The following is a 27,653-nucleotide window of genomic DNA, read 5'->3' as shown; positions in this document are numbered from 1 at the left end:
AGATATTAATTCAGATGCTGCCCATTACACTCTCATCCTAATTATATAGAATAGATGTAATTCAGGCAAGCAGGAAAGAGGGAAATGTGAAGACTGAGGAGTATATGTTTTTATTAATGCACATACATACATTTTTTCATATTTATAGCTTATACTTTTGTTAAAGCACTTATATATATATATATATATATATATATATACTGTATATATGATTTGTAAACCTTTATAAATCATAATTCTGAGGAGGAATACTTTTCAAGATGGATACATATCTGTGTATTGTGATGTTACAAGTTTGTGCAATCATGCAATTGTCACATAATTCAGATCCCTTACTGGTATTCTTACACGAACATAGTTGGCAAACCAATAGCCTTGTAAGCTGGAGAAACTACATTCTAAAACTGGTTGAGGAATGACCACTCCTCGAGAAAACAAAGGACCTTTCTGGAAATTAACATTTGAACTCTCTCTTGTGAAGTTAGCATCACCATTTGAGATGCAAAGTCTCACCTCAGAATACATCTCTTCCCCTCTTCCCCCACTCTCATGAGTCATGCTGAGATCACATGAAAATCACCCAAAAATCCATATGGTTTAATGTGAATAATTATCGTTGAGTATAATACATGTTTGGTATCGTTTGAAATGTCTCAGTGCAACTGGCACAAATGTCTCATTCCCAAATAAGTAAAACAAAAGGTAATAAGGTTTTGAAGAGTTTATAGATAACTGGCACACAAAGGAAGGTGGTCTCTAGGCAAATGGTCTCATATCCCCAAATGGTGTCAACTCTGAATGTAAATTCCCATTGTTAGCAGATGTGTCCATGTGAAAGAAGTTTCTGTCTATATAATGAAATGCAACTAGAGGATCGGCGCGATTCTGTACCTCAGATCAGCCCATGATGTTGAAGGATCTCAAAGACTTCAGCATGTACAGAGCATTTGATGCTTTGTACTGATTATCTCTGAACTGATTACGAAATTGACATGATGTATTGACCTGACATAATAAATATCTCATTATTTGCAGTAAAGAGTTAAAAGGAATAGTCAAACATTCGCTCACATTTAATGATACACAGATATCATTCAAACCTTTTCATTTATGGAGTCAGATGAAATAACGAGAAAATACATATGAGAAAATGTATTGCATTTAATCAAAAATACTTTGCCTCGAGAAAAGACAGTAACTGTCACGGTTCATGGGTTCACTGTCTCGCCCTCGCTGTCTGTCAGTGTTGTGTGTATTAGTGTTGTGGGCGTGTATCGTTATCCCGGCTGATCAGCGCCAGCTGATCCTCATCGAGCACCCTATTTATTGTCTGTGATTTCGTCCTGTCTTTGTCAGATCGTTGTGAGGCTTCACTAGAGCACTGAGCACCGTCACTCCTGTTTCCACTGGTTTTCCTCGAGTGTATCGCCTTCCCGGATCTACCGCTTCCTGTCTGGATTCTGCCTGGAATTATCTGCCCATTGCGTCCCTGCGTTGCCAGTGCCTCATCTACTCTGTTCGATCAACGCTGACCAGCTTCACTGCTTTTCCTGTTTATAATAAACATTGCGGTTTTCTCGCAATTGGATTCTACTCTCGTTCTTTCTATACAGAGTGTGACAGTAACACGCATAGACCTTCCCCGCTGACCGGTTGCCTCCATTGGGCCGATTGAGCTCAGCCCGCTGTAAGCCCGCTGATTGAGCGCGGGCTTGCAGCCTTTTGGGCAGCCAGAGTTCAAATAAAAATGAATGTATTCAGATGCCAGATGAATTTTATAACTGATTAAAATTATAACCAATTTAAAGTCAGAGCACTGTCCACAAGGCTACAATCATTATAACTGCATTTGTTGTAAACATGTTACTTGCACATTTCCACATCAGCTTCCACATTAGATTAGTCTGAATTAACTGATATTAGTTCAACTTACTCTTTGACCTCTGTGGCTTGGATGACCGCACCACTGGAGTCCATGGCGATGAAACTGACGTAAGTCTTGTCTGTAGATTCTCTAAGAATGGTGCGCATCTCATTCCCATCCTCAGCTCTCACACTGAGGATTTTCACAGTCCAACCTAAAACTTTCTTCATGGATCTGAGAAAAAAAAGAAAAAAAACACAGTGGTGTATAGAACACGAAATACCCTGATGTAACTGCTCAGTAGAGAAGAAGCTTTTCTATACTGGCGTATATTTCAGTCTGTTATTTACACAAAGTAAATCATGCGGAAGACTTGGAAATACAGCCCAAAAGTCATATGCACTACTTTTTTATTATGCTTTTTTGGTCTTATTGAGATATAAAAAAAATTCTGTGTGTTTCAATGAAAACATAGCAGCACACAGGTTAGGAATGGAGTAAAATAATTCATGTTTATATTTATTTTGGGTTAATTAATCCTTAAACATGTTTCCACTTACACTCGTCTTATCTCATAACACATTAACACTTCACAACTGGAAATGCTCTTATTTTGTCTCAATAACATGTTTCAATAACGAACATAGATTACTCACTCTTCCATCTCTGGTATCTTTTTCTCCACTATGTATACAGGCTGGTTTAGGGAGATTACGCTGTCACGTTGTGCACTTTCTTTCACTTCGATCTGCAGGTTGCAAACATAAGAACACAATCTTTGGATTGACTGCTCTGTTTCACTGCTCATCAAAATGCAATTGGTCATTTGAAATAGTCTTTCAAAAGCGTTCTCTTTTTTCTCCCTCTGTTTCTGCTCACCTGTACTGTTGTAGTCGTGAACAGCCCATGTTTATCAGTGGCTTTAGCATGAAAGGTGAACAGATTGTCTCTAAAACTGGATGCATCCAGTACATAGATCTGACCAGTGCTTGCCTCCACATCCAGCAGAGTTGTGGACTCCAGCAGGGAATACTGCAGTTCTGAGCTCTCGCCCACATCAGGGTCCGATGCCTGAGGGACACACCACCACATTTCAACCACATTTACACATCCACATCTACAAAAAATCATGGTCTGATCAGTTTGAAAAATACCAGCACACATCTCCTCAATAAGACATGTGATTTGAGGGATTATTCATGTCCATAGCACAGATGGCATGGGATGAGTTACATGTCAAAATGTATTACTTACGGTCAAGGGTCTTAACAAATCACTAGCCCTTTAAGCATGAGCAATAACAAGAGTAACAGTGATGTTTGCCTTAGTGAACACCACTAATTACAAAATAGATCTGAGTACATCCACTGCATTTACAGTATATCTGATGTCTATGCCACACTTACCTGGACCTGCACTATAGGGAATTTGTATGGAGAGATACTGAAAACTTCGGCTTTATATATTTCAGCGTTAAACACAGGAGCCTCATTCACATTCTCAACCTGAACGTTGACCTGAAGATTTTGAGAAAAAGAATGTCAAATTCTCCATGCCAGCTTTCTTTAAGAAGAGAAACTTTGCCTTTGACATGCTTGAAGAGTAAGACTTATAGGCCAGAAACATACTCTATGTAAGTATGTGAACACAAACCCCTCTAGCAGCGCAAGCTTGTGTCATTGCATTTTGAAATGTGTCAGAATGCAAATGCGATGCAAATTGCATTGCCAGTGTTGCTTTAATGGGGGATATAGAAAGCATTAACACAGTTTATACTTAAAACAAAGTACATTATGCATGAACATAAATTGCGTACTTGTGTAGAGTTTGTTTCTGGCCTTAGTTTAAAGTAAGAATAGTACCGTTGTCTCAGCAGTGTTTTGAGGAGTTCTGGAGTCTATGGCTTCTACTGTGAGGATGTACCACTCCTCTTTCTCCTTGTCCAGCGGTCTGAGAGCTTTTATGGTTCCCTCACCATCCACAGAGAAGACATCCTCATGTGATTTCATGTTATAGCTGACTGTAGCCACTGGACTTCCTGTTAATGCCTTGACCTTGCCCACTGTTGAGGCCTCAGGTTCATTCTCCTTTATTGTGAATTTGTAGAAAGAGCTTTCAAAACTCACACTCTCAGTGAGAGAGGCAATTTTGAAGTAGATCAAGACTTCGGCTACAGAGAGAAGAAAGATGTTAATCTTGACATTGAAGGGGGAATTAACTGCTCCCAATAAGATTTGTTTATTTGCTCAAATTATCTGCATTGTTTTAACATCAGATTCACTAAAGGAATTACGCAAACCAAGCCCAAACCTTCATCAGATTCTGGTGGTGTTCCATGATCTGTCGCTATAGCAGTGAGGTTTAGCAGCATGTCTTCTGTGACCTCGCTAAGGTCAGAGGTCAAATTGATGTTTCCTGTTTTAGCATCCAGTACGACCATTGAGGAGTCTTCAGAGAAACTACAGAAAGACAACATTCATGCATCTGTCTTAAAGGTGTGATGTAGGTAAGTGTGTCCATGGTTTAGCCTTCATATTATTGATGCTAAAGAAATGGAAGTTTAGTCTTAAGCTTACCTGTAGCTAATAACTGCGTTGCTTCCAGCATCTTTATCTGTGGCCGAGAGCGTCAGCAGCACATCTCCAACCTTGGCGTCTTTAACCAGAATGCTTTTGCTGTAGGTGTCGGAGCTGAAAACTGGAGCATTGTCATTGACATCTGTGATATTGACACTCACTGTGGTGATGTTCTGCAGAAAATGAACCCAAACAACCCTTTGTATTACAGACCAAAAGTTAATATTTGCAATGTCTAGTATCTAGCCTAAGGATTGTACTAGTATCAGATATCCAGAGCTTTGAATATTGACAAAGCGTTGGATCCACAGTGCAACATGTTTGTCAAGAGTAGCCCACTTAGATCATCTGCGCAAAATAATAATAATGAAAAAAACATCTGCCTGGGGTTTGCTATGTGTCATTTTGGTATGTAACCTTTTTAGCTGGGCTTCTCAACTCTGGCCTTGAGATCCACTTTCCTGCAGAGTTTAGCTCCAACCTTTATCAAACTCACCTGCCTTTAACTTTCTACTAATCCTGCAGGAAAGTGGACCTTGAGGAGGAGAGTTGATAATCCCTGCTTTAGAGCTTTGGTAACCAATGCTCCTGGAGAGCAACCATCCTGTAGAGTAGCTCTAACCCTCCAACCAAATACATCTGAGTCACCTATTCAAGGTATTCAGGATTACTAGAAACATTTCAGTCAAGTGTGTTGAGGCTGGTAGAATCTAAACTCTAAAGAACATTGGCTCTCTATGAGCAGGTTTGGACACCCCTGCTTTAGAGCAAGGTTATCCAGCCCTGATCCTGGAGAGCAACCTTTCAGCAGAGTTTAGTTCCCACTCTGCTCCGACACACCTCCCAGTCAGCAACATAGTGTTGGCCCAGATCTGGCCCACATCTGCTACACGTGGATTCCACATGTACCAGATGTGGGCCGGATCTGGGTCGACACTATGTTGCTGTCTGAGCTGACTGTAGTTTTTAAGTAATCCTGAACACCCCAGACAGCTGATTCAGGAGAGTTTGATTTGTATTGATTTAGATGGAGCTCAACTCTTGTGGAATGTAGCTCTCAAGGGATTGGGTTTGCCTACCCCTGTTCTATGTCATCTACTTTGTGCCTTAAACAAAACCCTAAAAAGTATTTTAAAAGGTTGGTTCCATGAAACTTGCAAACTCTGGAAAACCAAGCAACTTGTACTTTCTTGGAACAAGATTTGTATCCTGGCAGATATTTACACTCTGACTTCCATCCCTTACGAAAAAAGTAGTTTATTCAAATGTTCTATTAGTATACTTCTTTTAGACTAAAATAAGAAAGTATCCTTTCAGTCTACATTTTATATACTTCTCAAAAATATACTTTATGTACTTCTCAGAAATATACTTTAAATTACACTTAAGTGTACTTATACTGAGAGAAAAGTCCAAGTATATTTGGCCTGTACTTGTGCTCAATCTTTTGATCGAGATATACTTAAAAGTATAATTAAGTATTCAAAGTATACTTGGCTTGTAGTTGTGTTAACTCTGTTGATCAAGTAGCTTGTTAAATATACTCTTTTTTACATAGTTTTTCATACAGTCTTATGAAACTTACATTGTTTGGGACAATTACATTGACTGGGATATTGATATAAAACAGATAGGCTATGTTTCTAATTCTGCGTATCTGAATTTTGTGTAGGCTAATCCACTGGTCGTGTATAGAAATTTACTTTAATTCTACTTTACTCTTTCCCCACCATTGATTGAATTTTCCAGCAATCCATGTTTTCACTGTTATACGGTAGGGGGCGCTATGAAACATCTTCTAGTACAGAATCTCTGGATCAAAACACAGGAGAAGAAGAAGCTGAAACAAGTGATAGAAGATTGCTCACTCAAATGTAAAATAACTGATCATCAAACATTAAACAGCGTGTAAATCAAAACTGCTTAAAGGGATACTCCACTTTAAAATGAAAATTATGTCATCATATACTCACCCTCATGTTATTTCAAACCTGTATGAATTTCTTTCTTCTGCTGAACAGAAAGGAAGATATTTAGAAGAATGTCAGTAACCAGACAGTTTCTGGTCTCATTGACTTCCATAGTATATTTTTTTCCTACTATGGAAGTCAATGAGACCAGAAACTGTCTGGTTACTGACATTCTTCTAAATATCTTCCTTTTTGTTCAGCAAAAGAAAGAAATTCATACAGGTTTGAAATAACATGAGGGTGAGTATATGATGAAAGAATTTTCATTTTAAAGTGGAGTATCCCTTTAATATTAACAAATGAAATGAAGCGTAACCCATGAAGAGAAAACGACTGTGAAGCTTTGGGGGTGTTGGACTCGATCTACTCCATCTGTGTTTTGATCATTGTTCTGAATCAGATCAAGGCGTAGTCTTTGACAAAAATGCGATTTTCTCAACTTTTTGTTTAAAATGTTGCCTTTCTTTATGAAACTTACCGACATTAAAGTGTTGTTTTTAAAATTAGTTAAAGTACAGTTAAAGGTATTTTTCCAAGTACAAAAAAACAACATATGAACATAATAGTATACTGCAAGTGCAAAAATAATATAGAAATAGTAAACTATAAGTATGTTATGTTCACTTAAAGAAAACTTACAAGTATACTTGCAGTATAAACTACTAGTAGTTTACTGAGAGTATATTTCAGTGTGTACTTTCATAAACTAAAAAATGTACAACTTGTATTAGAATAGCAAACTACTAGTATACTTGTAAGTTCACTTTTAGTACAGATGCATTACAAATGAGAAACCTAGTTGTGTACTTAAAGTTTACTACTCTTACACTTATAGTACACTTAAACGTATACTTTTATATACTAAAAGTGGGCCAATTTAGTCCCAAGCAGTATTGAAATAGTACACTTACAAGTTTACTACAAGTACACATTGATATTAGTATACTTACTACATAAAGTATACTTAAAAATATACTTGAACATTACTTAAGCACACTTCATAAAATTAACTTGAAGTATACTTCTTTTTCGTAAGGGATATGTTACATGAAGCCTGATGAACAGATTGGAGCATTTCGAGATAGTTCTTGTGATTTTTTTCTACACTTGCAATATGAACTTGAAGTCCATGAACAGACTCAAAACTGTATTGAAGTACAAGGTCGCATCATGGAAATCATAAAAAGAAAAAGAAATTACATTTCCCTGTGGCATCCCATGATCCATAGCAACAATGACCACATCATACACATCCTGTGTTTCCCGATCCAGCTCCTCAATAGCTAGGAGAGTCCCATCCTGAAGGAATGAAATAAAGTAATAGATTTTTAGAAAATTAATGAAGATCTGAACATCTGACAATACATTGTCATGTCAATAGGTTTATGTCCTCACATCTCTGAAGCTGAAGAACTTGTTGTAAGAGAAAGTAGTGATTGTGACACGACCGTTGTCTCCAATGTCAGCGTCTGTGGCTGAGATTTTGCACACTTCTCCAGGTGATGAGGGTGTGTACGCACCTTCCTGAATCTCAATAGGCCCTGGGAGAGGAAGGAATTGTGGGTTGTTGTCATTGACGTCCAGAACAGTGATGATGACCCGAGCTGTGGAGCTTAAACCATCGACAGGCTGGTCTACAGCTACTACCTGAGAAAGACAATGCAAGCATCCCATTCAAAATGAATAGTCATCCTGAACATTTTGTAAATAGCTGGATTTAAGAAATGAATGTGATTGCTTTGTACCTGTATGGTGTAATTGTCTACAGTTTCTCTATCCAAGGTAGCGTCGCTCCGGAGTGATATTATTCCTTGATTGTTGATAACGAAGGTACCGTTATCCATAATAAAGTGACCCTTAGAGAACCCACCCTAATCGGAGAGAAAACTAGAAAAGGTAAGTACATTAAAAAAAAACTTTGAATGTTGGCTTGACAAAACCTTACAAGGAACTTTACAGGATTAATTTGAAGGTTATTTAGATCTTATGTAGTTTACATACTTGAGCAGTTAGAAGAAATATTCCTTGTATACTTCCATGACTAATCTCCTGCTAAACTGTTCTGAGTAGTTGGTAGGGAATTCTACCAATTTGTTGCTGGGGTAGCTAAGATGTTACTAAGTTTTAAGTTGTTGTGAGTGTTCTGGGAAGTAGCTGAGGGTTCCTAAGAAAATGCAAATGTGTTCTGAGTGGTTGCTGTGTGGTCACCATGCAAGAGTGATGAGTCACCTGTGCATGGACACGACATTGCAACAACCTAGAACACCTTTGCAACTGCTTAGCAGGGCATATATATTGTTGCTATGTGGTTGTTAGTGTTTTCTGGTGGTTGTTAGGTTGTTCCAAAATTATTTTGAGAGGTTGCAAAGGCATTTCTAGAGACAGACTTTGGCGGATGTTGCTTGAATTCTATAAGAGTTACATTTGGAAATGCTTAAGTTTTCACAGCACTTCAGAGAGGATGTGCCTTCAAAGAGTTGTGAGAGCACACAGCGGGCTGCACTATTCCCTTGTTGTGTGCTGCGGCCATCTCCCCTGTGAGCTTCAGCACTATAGAGAGCAAATTTCTAAAAGAGCAAGCACGGGTGTGATTTCTGTGTCTTTTTAAAGATGTCATTCATGCCGTGTGTTTCTGGATGCGGTCATCATCTGGCTCCTGTTGATGGTCACGATCACTGCCTCTTGTGTCTGGGTCTTAAGCACACTGAGGCAGCGTTTGTGAATGCGTCATGTTCTCATTGCGGGAGTTGAAATCGAGACTCGAATACATCCTTCAGGGTGGAGTCCCTTTGCCTATTCCCCGTTCTAGTTCTGGATCTGTTGACCACCCGTACTTCACTGTAACCAAGAAACGTGGTGGGTTATGACCGATCTTGGACCTGTGAGTTTTGAATTGGGCCCTTCACAAGCTCCCGTTCAAAATGTTGACACAGATACACATTTTCTAATGCCCACGTTCCCGAGATTGGTTTAGATCGACCTGAAGGACACGTACTTTCATGTCTTGATTCTACCTCGGCACAGACCGTTTCTACGTTTTGTGTTCGAAGGATGGGCATTTCAGTACAAAGTCCTCCCCTTTCGGGAGATTCGTTTTCACTGATGCCTCTGCAACCGACTGGTGGGCCACGTTCAACGGGCATGCAGTCTCAGGTCTGTGGATGGGTCCTCAACTGCATTGGCACATCAACTGCCTTGAGTTGCTAGCAGTACGTCTTGCGCTGCGCCAGCTCAAAGGGCCGCTCCATGGCAAGCATGTACTGGTCCGTACGGACAGCACTGCGACCGTTGCATACATCTACTGCCAGGGTGGTCTACGTTCCCCTCGCATGATGCAACTCGCCCGCCATCTCCTCCTTTGGAGTCAGAAGCATCTGAGGTCGCTTTGTGCCATTCACATCCCAGGCGTGCTCAATCGTGCCCCTCTACGAGGCGCTAGTGAAGTGGAACCTATTTGTTGAGTGGTGTTCTTCCCAATGAGGAGACCACCGGAGATGCCCAATCAGGGCTGTGCTTTCCTTTCTGCAGCATGAGTTGGAGCGAAGGCTGCCTCACTCCACCCTGAAAGTGTATGTTGCCGTGATTGCCGCACATCACAATCACCTCCGACTGCAAGCCTGTGTACGGATCTAATTCCATCGTCAAGTTTGCGGACGACACTACGGTGATTGGTCTCATCAGCAACAACGATGAGACTGCCTATAGGGAGGAGATCAAGCACCTGGCCACATGGTGCACTGAAAATAACCAGCTCCTCAACACCACCAAAACGAAGGAGCTCATCGTGGACTTCAGGAAAGTGTCAAGAGGCACACACGACACCATCCACATCAATGGAATGGCTGTTGAGCGTGTCTCCAGTTTCAAGTTCCTGGGGACCCACATCTCGGCGGACATGACCTGGACAACCAACACCTCCAGCCTGGTCAAGAAGGCTCACCAGCGCCTTTTCTTCCTGAGGACACTGAGGAAGAATCAGCTTTCCTCCACTATCCTGGTGAACTTCTATCGCTGTGCAATAGAAAGCATCCTGACCAACTGTGCTACAGTGTGGTATGGGAGCTGTTCTGTTGCAGAGCGCAAGGCACTGCAGCGGGTGGTGAAAACCGCCCAGCGCATCACTGGGACTCCACTACCTGCCATCGAGCACATCCAGAGGAAACGCTGTCTGCATCGAGCTCGCAGCATCCTTAAGGACTCCTCTCACCCAGCCCACAGACTGTTTTCTCTCCTGCCCTCCGGCAGGCGTTTCAGGTGCCTACGGACCAGGACCAGCAGACTAAAGAACAGTTTTTTCCCCAGAGCTGTCTCTTTATTAAACTCTAACCCTCATTGATCCCACTCCCCTCATATACTGATTGACTCTCCTCTCCCTCCTCACACCTGCCTCCATTTTGTTATTTGCAATACTATAATGTTCATTTGCACTGCTGACTGTTATTATAGAAACAACTGTTTACATATGCATCTTGCACTACTACCTTGACTGGAATATGCTCAATTTGCACTGCCGACTGTTTATTTACAGTACCGACTGTTTACATATACATTTGCAATACCGTACTTTAACTGTAATATGCAATTACTTCCACTGCACTTTCACTCGGATAGCTTCTGTCCAAACTTTATTTGCACTACTTTAAATCCATTGTTATACTGCTCATTTTAGCCTAACTTATACATATATCTATTTGTAAAATTCTGTTTATAGTAATAGCCATCTGTATATTATGCTCACATTCTGTTTATAGCAACACCCATCTGTATATATATTCATAGTACATATCTATCTGTAAAATTCTGTTTATAGTAATAGCCATCTGTATATTATGCTCACATTCTGTTTATAGTAACAGCCATCTGTATATATATTCATAGTACATATCTATCTGTAAAATTCTGTTTATAGTAACAGTCATCTGTATATTATATTCAGTACATATCTATCTGTAAAAATTCTGTTTATAGTAATAGCCATCTGTATATTATATTCAGTACATATCTAGCTGTAAATTCTGTTCACAGTAATAGTTATCTGTATATTATATTCATAGGACAAATCTATCTGTAAATTTTTGTTTATAATAGTATTCAACTCTATATTTATTCAGTACATATCCATGTTCTGCACTTATGGAACCACTGTATATCCTGCACTTGCTGCTATTGCACTTCTGGTTAGACCTAAACTGCATTTCGTTGCCTTGTACCTGTACTTGTGTAATGACAATAAAGTTGAATCTAATCTAATCTAATCTAAACAATGCAGTTGATTCCTCGCCCCACCTCTATACCCTCTTGGGACTTGTCTCGGGTGCTCGGGAACGAAGGTTACATGCATAACCGAGACATTTCACCTGCAACCATTCTCAGCAAAATGAACATTCAATATAGTTCCATGTATTATGTATTTCAGCTAAATTAACTGTTTATTATTTATGTAATGAATTATGAGGGACCTCTGCTGGCGTTATGTTACCTTTCATTTTGAGGCCACACCCTTCCTGCTGTCAAAGAGTCTTCTCTTATGGGAGATACGTTGATGTCTGTGTGGAAGCCCACAGTTTCCGAAGTGCAGAGGGAATATGACTGTATTTAATAGTTCTCTTACGAGAGGTACTCTCGTACTGCGTAATATCTTACGCTAGGGGAAATCTCTTTTCCGCGAGATACTGAAGCCAAAAAATTATCCTTAATTTTGAAATAATGTAAAACGCGTTGCGGCAGCATGCAGACATAGGCGAGACAGCTCGCGCGCCTATTGGCTGCCCTGCGGCAACTGCAGCAGCCTATCGATAAGGCCCTATCGTGACGTCATCACCAATGGGGGCGCTTCGCGCCCCATACGTCACGTCCCGCCGAAACGGGCGTGGCCTGGGGCTATAAATATAGCATCGAAAGGCTAGCTTACCGATTTTTTCATCTCTTCAGCGGAGCTCACGCATCGCTGGATCCAGAGAGAAGAAGCCGCGCCGTGGAAACAGCATTTCAGCGGGACGAGTTCGGTACCTGGAGTCGCTGGCCGCGCCGCCTTCAACCACCGTTCCTGCTACGCTATCCGGCGTTATATCCTTTTATTGCTTTGTGTGTGTTCGCCGCCGCGACTCACACTCCTTCTCTAAAAGAGCAGAGCGTCTTTTTCAAGATGTCTCGTCCATCCTGTGGCTCGTGCCGAGCCCCACTCAGCGACGGGGACCGCCATGTCATCTGCGTTTCCTGCCTGGGTGAAGGACATGCGGCTCTAGCGCTCGCTGACGGCGGATACCCTCACTGCGAGCTTATGCCTATGGCGACTCTGAGGACTCGCATGGCAACTTTGCACGAGCCTGCACCTCCCGCTTCGACGCCGCGCCGTAAAAAGCGCCGTGCTCAGCGGATCCCTGAGCCTCCCACCGAGAAAAGCTCGCCGGTGCGCCTGCCAGCTTCGCCGTCTGCTTCTCTCGAGTCTCTCACTCCCGGACAGTGGCCGCCGCTGGCCGCCGCTTCCGCCGGAGATGACAAGGAAGAAGCGGCAGTTTTCGAGGAGGACAACTGCTCTATCCTGGCTTCGGACAGCGAGGATTGGGCGAGCTCTGTGGACCTCGCCCCTTCTTCTGCCCGCGTGTCGTCAGGAAAACGGGCCAGCATTGAAGCTGAGCTGATGCGTCTGCTCACACAGGCCACAGAGAGCCTCGGCCTCGAGTGGTCCGCGCCCGCCGAGCCTACACGCAACCGTCTGGACGGCTGTTTTCTACAAGGGGACCGCGTTTCCACGCCCTCAAGACCCGCCCCGTTTCTTCCTGAGCTTCATGAAGAACTGGCAAAGTCTTGGAGCGCCCCTTTTTCAGCCAGGCTACGTTCCTCTGCTTCGGCGGCATTCTCCGTGGTGGACGGTGCCAAAGACAGAGGATACCTCGCTCTCCCTCTTGTGGAGGAGGCAGTAGCAGCCCATCTTTGCCCGCCCTCTGCTGGACGGCGGACTAAGACGGCGCTACCTTCAAAAGCCTGCCGCGCTACTTCCACCCTGCACAGTCGCGCTTACACCGCCGCTGGGCAGGCTGCATCAGCGCTACACACTATGGCCACTCTCCAGATCTTCCAAGCTAACCTTCTCCGAAAGCTGGACGAGGAAGGCACGGAAGCAGTCAACGTGGCGGATTTAAGGAGCGCTACGGACCTCGCTCTCCGCGCTACGAAATCCGCTGCACAGGCCATAGGGCGGAACATGGCCTCTCTCACCATTGCTGAGAGACACCTCTGGCTGACGCTTTCAGAAATGCCGGACTCGGAGCGCTCTGTGTTCCTCGACGCCCCCGTTTCTGCTACTGGCCTCTTTGGATCGTCCGTCAAAGATTTCGCGGACAGATTCGCTGAGGTACAAAAGACGTCGCAGGCCATGAAGCACTTTCTGCCAAAGCGCTCTAGCTCCGCATCAGGCCGCTCTAAACAGCCGTCTGCTCGCAGCTCGCAGCCACCGCCCCCCGCCGCCGCTTCACAGCGTCGACAGGCCCGGGACCAGAGACCACGCTCTCGCTCTGCCGGCCGCCGCCCCCCACAGCGTGGGACTCGGCCGAAGGTTGAGATGAAGCCCGAGGCCTCAAAGTCTTCCTAGCCAGCTTAGGAAAACGACGGTGTTCAAGCCCCGCTGCGGCCGGGTTTCCACCAAAACTTCCCGCTCGTCCAGTTCCATTACATGCGACTGTTCCAGTGTACTCTGCAGTAAACAAGTCGGTTACATTACCCGCTTGCCTGTACACAAACGCCGTTTTCACGGCGACCCAGATAAATCCTATAAAGAGTGTATTTTCTGGTATTCCGGCCACGGCCGACGGTGTTATGAGTGTAGTAAAAATGCCCACTGCCCAGTGCCCATTCCTACACACAGACACAGCCCACCCCACAGGGCTCGCGCACATAAAATCGACTCATGTCGATTGCGCACAGAATGTAGTGAACGTGCCCACGTCCCAGTGCCCACAAACACTACACGCTGCATGTCTCTCGGTTTCTGTAAAAACGAAACCAACACACATACAACCGACTCAGGTCGATGGTGTTTTCAGTGCAAATGTGCCCGCTGTCCTGCGCCCACATTCACTCACAGACATGACGAATCCCTCGGTTTCCCCCACGCTCGCCGTCTCTCAGCTACCTGCCGTGAGAGAGCCGAGCGCGGGCGAACCGCCCGCTGTGATCAAAACACTCCCCGCCTCGAGCGCTGCAAATGCGGTGTCTATAATACAGCATACCGAAGCTCCCCGGTCGCCACTATGTCACGACCAGGGCTCCGATCTCATTCAACCCTTAGCTATGCACGCACATGCGTGGGCAAAGCTTCCCGGTGTATCAGAATGGGTGCTGAACATTATAGAAAGAGGCTATTCGCTACAGTTCGCTCGACGTCCCCGCCGTTGTGCGGTGCGAGTCGAAACCACGGTAGAAAAGGAAGTAGCAAGTGTACTTCGTACCGAAATTGCGAAACTGTTGAGCAAAGGGGCAATAGAGCCTTTATCTCAAGCTCAGAGCGAAGGGGGGCTATACAGCAGATATTTTCTGGTTCCGAAAAAAGACGGGGGTCTCAGACCCATTCTAGATCTAAGACAACTGAACGTAGCGCTTTCAAAACGCCGGTTCAGAATGCTCACAACCAAGAAAATCCTCGCGCAAATTCGCCACGGGGACTGGTTTGTGTCAATAGATCTGAAAGACGCGTATTTCCAAATACAAATAGCGTCACGTCACAGGCGATTTTTGAGATTCGCCTTCGAGGGCCAGGCTTATCAATACACAGTCCTACCGTTTGGCCTGTCCCTAGCACCCCGTACATTCACGAAGTGCATGGACGCAGCCCTCGCTCCCCTGAAACTTCGGGGAATGCGAGTTTTGAACTACTTGGACGATTGGCTGGTTCTAGCTCAGTCACATACGGAGCTCATAGAACACAGAACCATTTTACTCGAACATCTCGAGAATCTGGGTCTCAAAGTCAACTGGGCGAAAAGTTCACTGTCTCCCAGTCAGAGAATATCTTTTCTGGGCACAGAACTGGACTCGCTGTCAATGACAGCTCAAATATCGCTACAGCGCAGATTGACTATTCAGCGCATGACAGAATCCTTCCGCCGCGGCACTATAGTCCCGCTAAAGAAGTTTCAAAGGATGCTCGGTCTCATGGCAGCAGCATCCACAGTTCTCCAGCTGGGTCTGCTTCGCATGCGCCCACTGCAGTTCTGGCTACAAGCACGAGTACCGCGTCGAGCATGGACTTCAGGTCTCTTTCGTCTCAAGGTCGATCAGGAATGCGTCTCAGCACTGATACCCTGGAGAGCGACCGACTGGTACCAGTCAGGTGTAAGCCTGGGGACTTCCTCGAGTGTGAAGGTGGTGTCCACGGACGCCTCCACCTCGGGATGGGGAGCACTGCTCGAGGGCAGACCGTTTTTCGGCCAGTGGTCAGAACGGGAAAAGCTTCTGCACATAAACTGCCTGGAAATGATGGCAGTCGACAACGCGCTGAGGCGCTTTCGTCCCCAAATAGCAGGACACCACGTCTTGGTCCGCTCGGACAACATGTCAGTGGTAGCCTACATAAATCGCCAGGGAGGCATCACATCCCGAAACCTATACAGGTTAGCGAAACGCCTCCTGGTATGGGCTCAGCACAATTTGCGCTCGCTCAGAGCAGCGCATGTGCCTGGCCACCTGAATGTGGGACCAGACAGACTGTCGAGGAACAATGTTCCAGCAGGAGAATGGTCACTGCATCCGCAGACAGTCCAACTGCTGTGGCAGACATTCGGCAGAGCAAAGATAGACCTGTTTGCGTCTCAAGAAAACGCTCACTGCCCGGAATTTTTCTCAAAGAGCAGGGATGCGCTGGCCCACGTCTGGCCCCGCTGCCCGCTCTATGCCTTTCCCCCCATCACGCTCCTACCTCAGGTATTAGAGCGGATCAGGGAAAGCAGATGCTCAGTGTTACTGGTTGCTCCGTTCTGGAAGAACCAGGCTTGGTTCCCAGTTCTTATGCAGCTGACGAGCACTGCCCCATGGCCAATACCAGTGAGGAGGGACCTCCTCTCTCAAGCCAGGGGCTCGATCTGGCATCCTCGCCCGGAGCTTTGGTCCCTACATGCGTGGGCCATCAACGGGTACCCTCTGATATCCCAGAGGGAGTGTTAAACACGATCATGCAGGCTAGAGCTCCCTCTACGAGACGGCTCTATTCCTCAAAATGGTCAGTGTTCTCCAGCTGGTGCACAGCACGCGGCTTTTCACCCCTGGACTGTGGAGTGACGGAGGTTCTCTCCTTCCTACAAGAGCTACTGGATGAAGGCAGAGCCCCATCCACGCTCAAAGTCTATGTGGCGGCTATAGCAGCTTTTTCCAAACCAACGCTTGGTCAGTCACTAGGAAGGAACGATCTGGTCATTCGGTTCCTTAGAGGAGCTAAGAGGTTAAATCCTCCCAGACCTCCCTCAGTCCCCATATGGGACCTTTCTACGGTCTTGGAGGCCATGAAAGGTGCCCCATTTGAGCCTATCCAGTCAGTAGATATCAAACACTTGTCTTTCAAAACGGTGTTTCTTCTGGCTCTCGCTTCAGTGAAGTGCATAGGGGACTTACAAGCGCTCTCAGTGAGCGCGACGTGTATGGAGTTTGGGCCAAATGACTCGAAAGTCATACTCAAACCAAGGCACGGGTACGTCCCTAAATCCCTCAATACACCGTTCAGGGCCCAGGTAATTTCCCTGTCTGCCCTGCCGGTCTCTAACGAGGAGAAGGACGCCAGCTTCCTTTGCCCAGTCAGGGCGCTAAGGGCTTATGTGTCCCGCACGTCTGTTTTCAGACAGACGGAGCAGCTCTTTGTTTCACTCTACGGACGTTCTAAGGGACTCGCCGTTTCGAAACAGAGCCTATCCAGATGGATAGTCGATGCTATAGCGCTGGCTTACACCTCTAAGGGCTTGCAGTGCCCATTAGGTGTCAGAGCGCACTCCACGAGAGGCGTGGCCTCGTCGTGGGCTTGGTCTAGTGGGATTGCCTTGCAAGATATCTGTATGGCGGCAGGCTGGGCCTCCCCGTCTACATTTATAAGGTTTTATAACCTAGAGGTTCCCGCTCTGCAAGCTAAGCTGCTTTCAGTCTAAAAAACGGTACTGTCTGCCCCGAGTACGTCCGGCCCAGAATACCGAAATAGCGCGAGCAACGCTCGTTTAGATCGCGCAGCTCTATGGGCAATGTGTAAGACCCACTATATTCATCAGTCCAGGCCGGGGTCGCCCTGACTGAGTAAATACCATCACTATAACTGTTCTTATAGGATGCTGCATTACAGGAATGATGCTATTCTAGCCACTCTTCCTGGGCTCTCTGTGAGTCACTTATGATCATGTACTACATGAGCCCGGGCACCTGCCCTTGGGACTTTGGTGCTGGATCATAGCATGCACGGCGTTTTACACTGTTTCCCCTAGCGTAAGATATTACGCAGTACGAGAGTACCTCTCGTAAGAGAACGTACTCGGTTACTAACGTAACCTCGGTTCTCTCTAGAGAGGAAACGAGTACTGCGTATCTTGCCGTGCCTGCGCACGCTCCGGTTCGCTCCGGCGATGAAAAACCGGTAAGCTAGCCTTTCGATGCTATATTTATAGCCCCAGGCCACGCCCGTTTCGGTAGGGCCTTATCGATAGGCTGCTGCAGTTGCCGCAGGGCAGCCAATAGGCGCGCGAGCTGTCTCGCCTATGTCTGCATGCTGCCGCAACGCGTTTTACATTATTTCAAAATTAAGGATAATTTTTTGGCTTCAGTATCTCGCGGAAAAGAGATTTCCCCTAGCGTAAGATATTACGCAGTACTCGTTTCCTCTCTAGAGAGAACCGAGGTTACGTTAGTAACCGAGTACGTTTTCTGTTTCAGGTATGGTACTGTATGTCCATCAATTTACACTGTTATGATATCTGAAAACTCACACTGTGCAGCGAATCGGTCTGTTTTAAACTAAAAGACAGAAAACAGATGTTTTCTCATGCTGAGAGATAAGCATGATGTGTTTGAGAAGATATTATATATGGTGTTTAAAAATGACAGCGGATGAGAACAGTTCCTATTTTCAGTTTATATTCGAGCTCCACAAGATGAGGCATTTTACAACATTCTCTTGCCTTTTACTGTCACTGTCAGGAACTGTTTTTTAGCGGAAGGATAGCATTTAATGAATTTACTTCAATTTTTTTTACATTAATATATGCATTTTTGTTTTTTAATACTTCTATTGTGTGGTAACCTTTTTAAAAAAGCAATAAGGTACTCGAGACGGGCTGTATTGTGAATAAGGACGCCTTCAGCTGTGACTTATTCACAATACAGCACACCTTGAATCTCACAATAATTATATTACTTTAAAAAAAGACAGAGATATTTTCAGGAACAGTACCAGGTCTAGATCAGTGACTCTAGTCTGAAGCACCAACTGATCCGGTGGTGAATTTTCCAGAATAGATACGGTGTACTCATCCTGGTCAAATTTCGGAGGGTTGTCATTCACATCCTCAGTGGTGACGACCACCACAGCGTTAGCCGTCTTACTGGCATCATCCTTCTGAGTTGCCTATTTATAAGGAAATCATGAATAGAAAATAAAATCTCTTCCGATTCATAACATCAGCCTAATGGTTTTCATGAAAGTCTTCAGAAACGTCTGATACCTGTATGTGAACAGTTATCTGGTCGATTTTCTCTCTGTCTAGTGCCGTTGTCACAGAAATGACTCCACTGTTTTGATTAATTTCAAAGTAGCTCTGATATTCATTTGGAAAGACTAGAACAGAAATGTGGATATATGCTGTGTTATTATCAGAAATTTAATATAGAATATGAGTACTTTTCTTTATTCAAATAGAAGTGTGTTATTAGCAGTGTAAAGTGCTTGTTTTATCACAATTACTGTGCTTGACTATAGTTTGGTGGAATTTTCTATATTATCAGATTTTAAATCAGTGTTTCACCTCTAGCTCTCGCACATCTACAGAGAAACTTTATTTGAAACAGGAGGAGGAGGTTATTTAGATTAGGACACATGTCATGTAAGTGTGTTGTAAATCTTCTGTTTACAGCACCTGCTGTTATGCTGTAAAGTACAGGCTCGTTGATGCCTGCGTCGCCATCTTGAGCTTTTATGGCCTCAGGAGTGATGTCTGAAAACTGTCCTACCTGTGCATGGACAGAAAAGACATGGAGGGTTTCATTTGTTTGATCAGACATGCGTTTAAATATTGATCATGATGTTATTTACCTGATTTTCCTCAATGGATGCCTTGTAGAGACTGTGATCAAAATAAGGGTTAAGATTGTCAAAATCTTCAACTGTTATTGTAACTGTTGTGGTGTCATTGAGATCTCCTATATCCTGCAAAAAAAAAAATCAAAAAAATCAACAACAAAAAAAATCAACATATTACAAATGTTTATTCAAAAGTGAAAATTATGTCATTTGTTTTTGGTCCTCATCTACTTTTATGGAAAAAGCAGCTTGGGCATTCTGCTAAATATTTTGTGTTCCACGAGTGAGTACACGATGACAGAGTTGGTGTGAATTATTCCTTTAAAGAATAAACTAACAAAGCAATTCATTGAAGTTTATTGATCAAAGTGATGTGGAGGTTAGTAGGATGTCAGAGAGTTTGTCTTTACTTTAGCTTGCACAGTGAAGATGTACTGTTGAGCATTGTTGTAGTTCAGACGTTGTTTCAACCTGATGTTACCGTCACCTCTTACTTCAAAATCATCTGGTGCTGGAGGCTGTTTAAAGAAGGAAAGTGATGAATTAGAATGAAATTCATGGACACAAGCTGTGCTACTGACTAATTATATATTATTTAGTTTCCTTTCCTTTAAAAGAATCTGTATGAATAAAAACTATTAACAAACCCATGAGAGTAGGTACGATTAAATACTATAATTGATTGAAAGTCCTGTTGAAACTAGTGCCTGATACCAGTAATGCAGTTTTGTGGAAGCCTAGTATGATATTATATAAAAAATATGAGAATCATTCATGACTCACCAGTATAGAATATATAATATTGCTGTTTTCTGGAGAAACATCTGCATCTTCAGCCTTCACCATGAGCACATCTGAACCCACAGCTGTCGTCTGGAGCAAAAGACACAGTTTACAAAGAGATGTGAGTCTCTGAGTGACCAAACACACTTCTGCTGTATAAAGATGTGACTTTACACACACCTCTAACACTGTGGCGCTGTATGTTTTACTCTGGAAGATCGGAGGATTGTCATTGATATCCTGAACTTCTAACGTCCTGATGTTTTTCAGCTGAAATGGAGAATGAAGACTTTATAGTGAAGGTTTATGTGATGAATATTTTGTCTTATTAAATAATTTGATAATGTTTTTGTTTAAACTTACCGACGGGTTTGGGCAAGTGAGTGAATAATACAAAATCCCTCCTGACTAGAAGAAATAAAACACAAAGAGACATGTGGCACTTCGTTTCTTTATGAAATTAAAAAAATAAATGTAATACAATTAACTATGCCTAGTTTCCTATTGTTTTTTTTATTTTTTATTTTTTATTGATAAGCTTAAATTCCATTAAAGGTATTAAAATGGAGAAAATAGAATTATATACTGTATATATACTATGAAAAGTGAACGTGCAGTTGTTGCTTTAAGGAGGTATTTCTACAGATTCTACCTATAAATTCTAATTCTGTTGTTGTAACTTAATTCAATCAGGTTTATGTAACATAAAACCAGGGAATACTGTTTTAACTTAATTGAGTTACATTGACCAAATATACAATCTCCAATAAAGCTCAGGATGGACACATTCGACACGCATGCGCACTGCGACTACACCCGACCTATAGAGGGCAGTATAGAGTCGTGACTCGTGTCAGCTACAGGACATCTGCTTTGAAGGACAAAGAAGAAATTTAGGGATTAAGTGTTATTTTATGTGCTTTTCAGTAAAGGGGAAGATGTTGGTAGTTTATGTTAATGTTTAATGTTCAGTTATGATGGACATTTCGAGGAGTTTCTGTTTTTGAATGTTGCAGTTACCATTGTGCTGAAGAGTAGTGCTTGTGGGAACTCATTGAGCTTTGTATAGCACTGTCAGACTCAGTAGCCTACTGAGTGAGCCCTGTCTTTACTTAGTGGTTCATTATATACATTGTGTATAATGATGAATGGCACGACTTCATTGAAAATTAAGCTTCAGTAAATTAATTTTTAAATTAGGTTGGACAAACAAAAATGTAATAAATAATGTAAATTAAACTAAATTAAATTGTGTGTAAAGAAAGGGTAATGAATACATGTTTGGAGTGTATTTACATCAAGGTGGAAAAGGACATTCATCATAAAACAAAAAAGATTACATCAAACGAATTCAGTTATAATCAGTAATCTTAAATAATTTATTTCAATAAAACCAGTTATTTTAGATGTTACCACATGAAGTACATTTTCTAACCTGAACTGATAAATTCTTTTTTTTCAGTGTGTATATATACATATATGTGGATCAGTGAGGGACAAACCTCCTTTAGTACATCAGCATCCAGAGGTTTGATGGTTCGTACAGTAGCGGTTGAGTCTCCATTAGAGTAAACCAGCTCCAGAAATGTTACACCAATGGGAAAGATATATGACTCCAGCACCAGATGATCATCAGGTCCAATATTAGTGATAATCTCTACATCTCCTGTAGGCCAGATCAAATACACATTCTGACACACAATCTAAACATAAATGCTAGATAATGCCAGAATTGTTCTTGCATTATTGTAATATTCACAAGCAAAGGCATTTTAAATGACCACTGTTTTTTTTTTTTTATATCAAATATCAATTATTTTTACTGTTGGGGAGTAACTAGTTACATGTAACTGAGTTATGTAATTTAATTACAAAATAAATGTAACTAACCGGTTTCAGTTACAGTTGAAAAATGTGTAATTAAATTACAGTTACATGAGAAAATGTTAACGATTTCAAAGAGGGTTACATCTGAATATGTTCTGTAAAAAGCTAGCATACAGACCCTTTCCAAAAAATTTGAATATCATGGAAAAGTTTATTTATTTCCATAATTCCATTCAAAACGTTAAACTTCCATAGATTATAGATTCAGGGCCCACAACTTAAACGATTTCAAGTATTTAGTTGTTTATTTGTACATAATTTGGGCTTCCAGCTCATAAAACCCACGAAAACAGGATTTCAAAAAATTTGAATATTACATGAAATCACACAGTAATTACACAGTAATGGTCATTGAACCAGGTTTTGGTTATTTTGGCAGTGTGGGCAGGTGCAAATCCTGCTGGAAAATGAAGGAAGCATGAAGTGCTCTGAAAATGTCCTGGTAGACGGCTGCGTTGACTCTGGAGTTAATAAAGCACAGTGGACCAAAGTCCTCTTTTCTGATGAGAGCAAATTTTGCATCTCATTTGGAAACCAAGGTCCCAGAGTCTGGAGGAAGAATGGAGAGGCACACAATCCAAGATGCTTGAAGTCCAGTGTGAAGTTTCCACAGTCTGTGTTGGTTTTGGGAGCCATGTCATCGGCTGGTGTTGGTCCACTGTGCTGTCCACTCAACGCAGCCGTCTACCAGGACATTTTCAGAGCACTTCAGCAGACAAGCTTTATGGAGATGCTGACTTCATTTTCCAGCAGGATTTGCACCTGCCCACACTGCCAAAATAACCAAAACCTGGTTCAATGACCATGGTATCACTGTGTAATTACTGTGTGATTTCATGTAATATTCTAATTTTATGAAATCCTGTTTTCGTGGGTTTTATGAGCTGGAAGCACAAACTATGTACAAATAAACAACTAAATACTTGAAATCGTTTAAGTTGTGGGCCCTGAATCTATAATCTATGGAAGTTTAAAGTTTTGAATGGAAATATGGAAAGAAAAAAACTTTTCCATGATATTACAATTTTTTGGAAAGGGTCTGTATGTTGAATTATATTAATTTGTTGCGTTGCCTGTTTTTGATGTGCACAATGTCTCCTGCTATTTAAAGGCCGTTTAGTAAAGCGATACTATTCTGATGCTTTTGATTGGTTCTTTAGGCTCTGTCACCATGGTGAGTGATGAAAATGCATACCAGTGCTGGAAATTAGAAAAGTAATCAAATGTAATCCGTTACATTACTTTAATAAAGTAATTTAAATAGTTACACTACTTATTACATTTTAAATAGGGTAACTTGTTACATTTCCAAAGTAACCTTCCCAACACTGATTATTTTATTTGAGCTGTTTCAATACAAATCAATACCAATATCATTTACATTGAAATAAAGTAATTACATTTTTGCTCCTGATTTTTTTTTTTTTTTGTTGCTTGCAAATGTGAAAATACGCATCTAATATTGTGGACATTTCTCACCTTCATATCCCTCCTGGATTTCCCCTACTCTGCTATTGCTTCCAGTTGCACAGTTTATAGGTGAAGTACCTTAAACAGAAACAAGTCATTGGTTTGAGGACTTAACAAACAGCTTTAAGATTGAATATGGCAGCACAAAATACACTAAATCACACAATATGTAAAAACAATATGTATAACAATTTAAACGAGCTTACAGTTTTAAGATGAATTTAAAATGTTCTTTATTATTTTCATTATGCTGGTGACAAAGTGAACAGACAGTTGTCATTCTGATTTATGATTGGAAAATGAACATTACTCCAATGTTCAAACTTTTTGCACTTCTTAACTGCACTTAACTGCACATCTAAAATCATTTCACTTGAATATTAAACGCATATTACTGAATAAAGTGGTTTCCTATTAAATCCTGATAAGCATTTTACTTCATACTGTTGTCCTGTAAAAAAAAATTTTTTTAACGGTAGATAAAATAGATAATAGATAAAACTAAATATATATATAGTAAATATATCTTATTAAAGTAAGTTAGGCCTCACATCCACATGTTTGAATTTAAAATTTATACTTCAGCTGGTTATGAATGCATTTTGACTTACCAATAGCACTCCTAGCACTGTGGACATGAAGACAAGCTAAAATAAATAAAATAGAGAATAAATCCATCTTTTCCGTAATTCACTGTCAGTCCTGTATTATGAAGGCTGGCAGGGAAGAGAATGAATATTCCTTGATGAATTTCTCTTCTTTGTTGTATATCATAAACAGTTATGGTCTCTGGTGTAAGTATCAAAGGTGCTTCATTGGGGCCAATAATAAGGAGTGATGTGGGAGGGATTTTCTGGAAGTAGTTTCATGTTATGAGTTCATCAGAGGATATCTGAGATTTTAAACCGATATACGTTGTTATTACCTTTACTAGATCTTGTTCTACCATTCCTCCTCATGAAAAGGTTTCAGTCATCCAGGTCTATTCTTGTTTATTATGATATGTCTCTCTGGAATACTTGATTCTGATTGGTCAGTCACAACATTCTGAGCTGTATATTTGGCTGTTGCTTCTGGCAACCGATCTCATACACTGTACTCATGCCTCTTGTATCACTTCACACTCTTTCCTGTCACATAACGGAATAATTTCAACTCAAATCAATATTTCACATTCATTTATTTACTTATGTAGTAAGTGGGTGCAGGTAATGAGAAGAATATTGAACAGTCAATCGCTCGTTAAAACAAAAAAATATGATACAAGATCATGTTGAGGAAGTGATCATCCTGTCAAAGTTTATTTTTCAATAATGACTGTAACATTATTCCTTCCTTAATAACCCCTTATCCATTGCCATTTTCTAAATACCTTAATGCTGGACTTTGGCCTGCAAGTCAACATACTTGACAATAATGAATAATTCACACCCTGCACTGCTCGGTAACTCCTATTATTAAAAAACAAACAAATCTGATTTCACAAATGAAAAAAAAAGACAACACAGAACATAACCCTGACACTTATCACTGCTTATAGTTATATGAGCCTTGTTTAACAGAACCAGCGTTATATTTATTACAGAAGCATTTTAGTGACATTACAGAACAAATCAAAGAACACACACAAAAAACACTGTACATAAATTTATGAAAGATTATCATTAGGGGTTCAAGCATGAAATGCTGAAACCCTATTGTAATTGTAAGGATTCGTAAAACGCATCGTGCAGGACAAACCGTAAGGCCTAGAGACGTGAAACCTGGCCAGATGGTAGGCCTCAATTTGGGGACAACCTATCAGAGTATGACCCCAATTGGCCCATAGGTGGCGCTACAGCAACCAAAAGTACTAAATCGCTCATAACTCTTAGACCGTTTGTCCCAGGATCAAGTGTCTTATATCGTTGGAATCCTTGGCTCAAGGCGGACAAAATGGCTATCTCCGATTTGGATGTAGGCAGGGAAAATTTTCTGCTATGTCGGATTTTGTCCAAAACCTACTTTTGCGAACTAGTCCCTGGTTTTTGGCCCGATCGGAACCAAACCAGTCTAGGACAATTCTCTGGACTCTCTAGATCAATAATTATCGAAAAAAAGTTGAACTTTTGCATTTGGGTGGCTGTAACAGGGTCATTTAGAAAAGGGGCGTGGCAAAATACACTAAAAAGCCTATAAATCCCAAATGAAAACTCAGAACTTCACAAAAATTGATGAGCATATGTGTCAGAACATGGTGAGGAAGCATGCAGAGTTTCATGGAGATCGGACCATAGGTGGCGCTATAACTGGCAAAAAGCCTTCATTCTTATTAGGGGTTCAAGCATGAAATGCTGAAACCCTATTGTAATTGTAAGGATTCGTAAAACGCATCGTGCAGGACAAACCGTAAGGCCTAGGGACGTGAAACCTGGCCAGATGGTAGGCCTCAATTTGGGGACAACCTATCAGAGTATGACCCCAATTGGCCCATAGGTGGCGCTACAGCAACCAAAAGTACTAAATCGCTCATAACTCTTAGACCGTTTGTCCCAGGATCAAGTGTCTTATATCGTTGGAATCCTTGGCTCAAGGCGGACAAAATGGCTATCTCCGATTTGCTCGCCCGGCGCCAATTTCGAGTAAATTGCATTTTTTTGAAAAACCTATTTTTGCGAACTTCTCCTAGGTTTTTGGCCCGATCGGAACCAAACCACTGCAAGAATATTCTCTGGAGTCTGACAATCAATAATCATCCAAAAAATTCTAAATTTCAATTAACGGTCGATAAGGGGAACCAAAATATTTGATGGCACCAGGGCCACTTTTACTAAAACGGTTATAAATTGTGAACGGAAAGAGATTTTTTTGCTAAACTTGGGACACTTCTTCCTGAGCTCAATCTGAGATCACTTGAAAAAAATCGCAACAATTGGCCACTAGGTGGCACTATAAAACGGTTATAACTTGTGAATGGAAAGAGATATTTTCGCAAAACTTGGGACACATGTTCATGAGCTCATTCTGAGGTCACGTGAAAAAAAATCACGACAATTGGCCACTTGGTGGCGCTATAAAATGGTTATAACTTGTGAGCGGAAAGAGATATTTTTGCTAAACTTGGGACACATGTTCATAAGCTCAATCTGAGTTGACATGAAAAAAATCGTGACAATTGGCCATTTGGTAGCGCTATAATAGTGAAAAAATCATGAAAATAGCTATAAGCGCACCCAACCGTTAGTCTACTGAAAATTGGCACGCAGTGTCTTTGTCCAGGGTGCCATGATAGTCGATGAGAACATTGGTGTATCTCAAAAAACTCAGTATACGTCATTGGCACAATGCCTTGAAGGAGCCTTAGAAGTTTCCAGCCCGTGTTTTATTCACAGGAGTGACCTCCTAAGACTCCTGAATCCTTGCCGAGTCCAACAATACCAACAATACCAAACCGCTATACTGCAGGAGCGCGCACTCTTCAACTGCACGCGCAAATGCGCCAGCGCGCGCTGTATCACTTCACTAAAGCGCAAAAGACACGAGAATGCAACGTCGTAAATTAGTAAGTTAAGAAATAAAAGTAAAATACCCATAAATTACGTTATTGGTACGTCATGTGTGTTGCTATTTATCAGGAGCAGTTTCCATGTTTCTTTACCAGTTCTTCTAAGTATTGTGTATCACCTTGGTAGCCTAACTGTTGTTGTTAACATAACAAAATGCCACTTAATGGTTATTTTGTATATTTTTATATGACTGTGGTGGCTCATACCAAGATTGTATTAACAAAAACTAGTTTGGGACTGCTATATAGCTTAACCTCGCAGTGCCTACTGTTTATCAGTATTTGAAATATTCTTAAA

General features: G+C 41.9%; 1 protein-coding gene across 1 annotated transcript in view; it reads right to left on the bottom strand.

The window, feature by feature from the left end:
• LOC309495751 (cadherin EGF LAG seven-pass G-type receptor 1-like) overlaps window positions 1–24,583 on the bottom strand; it is a 57,693-nt gene extending 33,110 nt beyond the window's left edge. The window contains exons 1-21 of the mRNA XM_082165588.1: window positions 24,423–24,583; window positions 23,821–23,889; window positions 21,957–22,120; window positions 20,818–20,862; window positions 20,635–20,724; window positions 20,455–20,544; window positions 20,082–20,189; window positions 19,684–19,797; window positions 19,508–19,601; window positions 19,097–19,209; window positions 18,826–18,999; window positions 8,156–8,281; window positions 7,806–8,057; window positions 7,611–7,709; window positions 4,441–4,613; window positions 4,175–4,323; window positions 3,727–4,034; window positions 3,271–3,381; window positions 2,744–2,935; window positions 2,521–2,612; window positions 1,934–2,098 (exon numbers count right to left, since the gene is read on the bottom strand). Of these exons, the coding sequence (XP_082021714.1) occupies window positions 1,934–2,098; window positions 2,521–2,612; window positions 2,744–2,935; window positions 3,271–3,381; window positions 3,727–4,034; window positions 4,175–4,323; window positions 4,441–4,613; window positions 7,611–7,709; window positions 7,806–8,057; window positions 8,156–8,281; window positions 18,826–18,999; window positions 19,097–19,209; window positions 19,508–19,601; window positions 19,684–19,797; window positions 20,082–20,189; window positions 20,455–20,544; window positions 20,635–20,724; window positions 20,818–20,862; window positions 21,957–22,120; window positions 23,821–23,889; window positions 24,423–24,489 (2,795 nt within the window). The 5' untranslated portion in view covers window positions 24,490–24,583. The remainder of the gene's footprint in view (window positions 1–1,933; window positions 2,099–2,520; window positions 2,613–2,743; window positions 2,936–3,270; window positions 3,382–3,726; window positions 4,035–4,174; window positions 4,324–4,440; window positions 4,614–7,610; window positions 7,710–7,805; window positions 8,058–8,155; window positions 8,282–18,825; window positions 19,000–19,096; window positions 19,210–19,507; window positions 19,602–19,683; window positions 19,798–20,081; window positions 20,190–20,454; window positions 20,545–20,634; window positions 20,725–20,817; window positions 20,863–21,956; window positions 22,121–23,820; window positions 23,890–24,422) is intronic.
• Window positions 24,584–27,653: the final 3,070 nt, after the last annotated feature.

The sequence above is a fragment of the Leuciscus leuciscus genome, assembly GCF_965113295.1.
Source record: "Leuciscus leuciscus genome assembly, chromosome: 3".
Classification (NCBI taxonomy): domain Eukaryota; kingdom Metazoa; phylum Chordata; class Actinopteri; order Cypriniformes; family Leuciscidae; genus Leuciscus; species Leuciscus leuciscus.
This window is presented reverse-complemented; position numbering and strand designations above follow the sequence as displayed.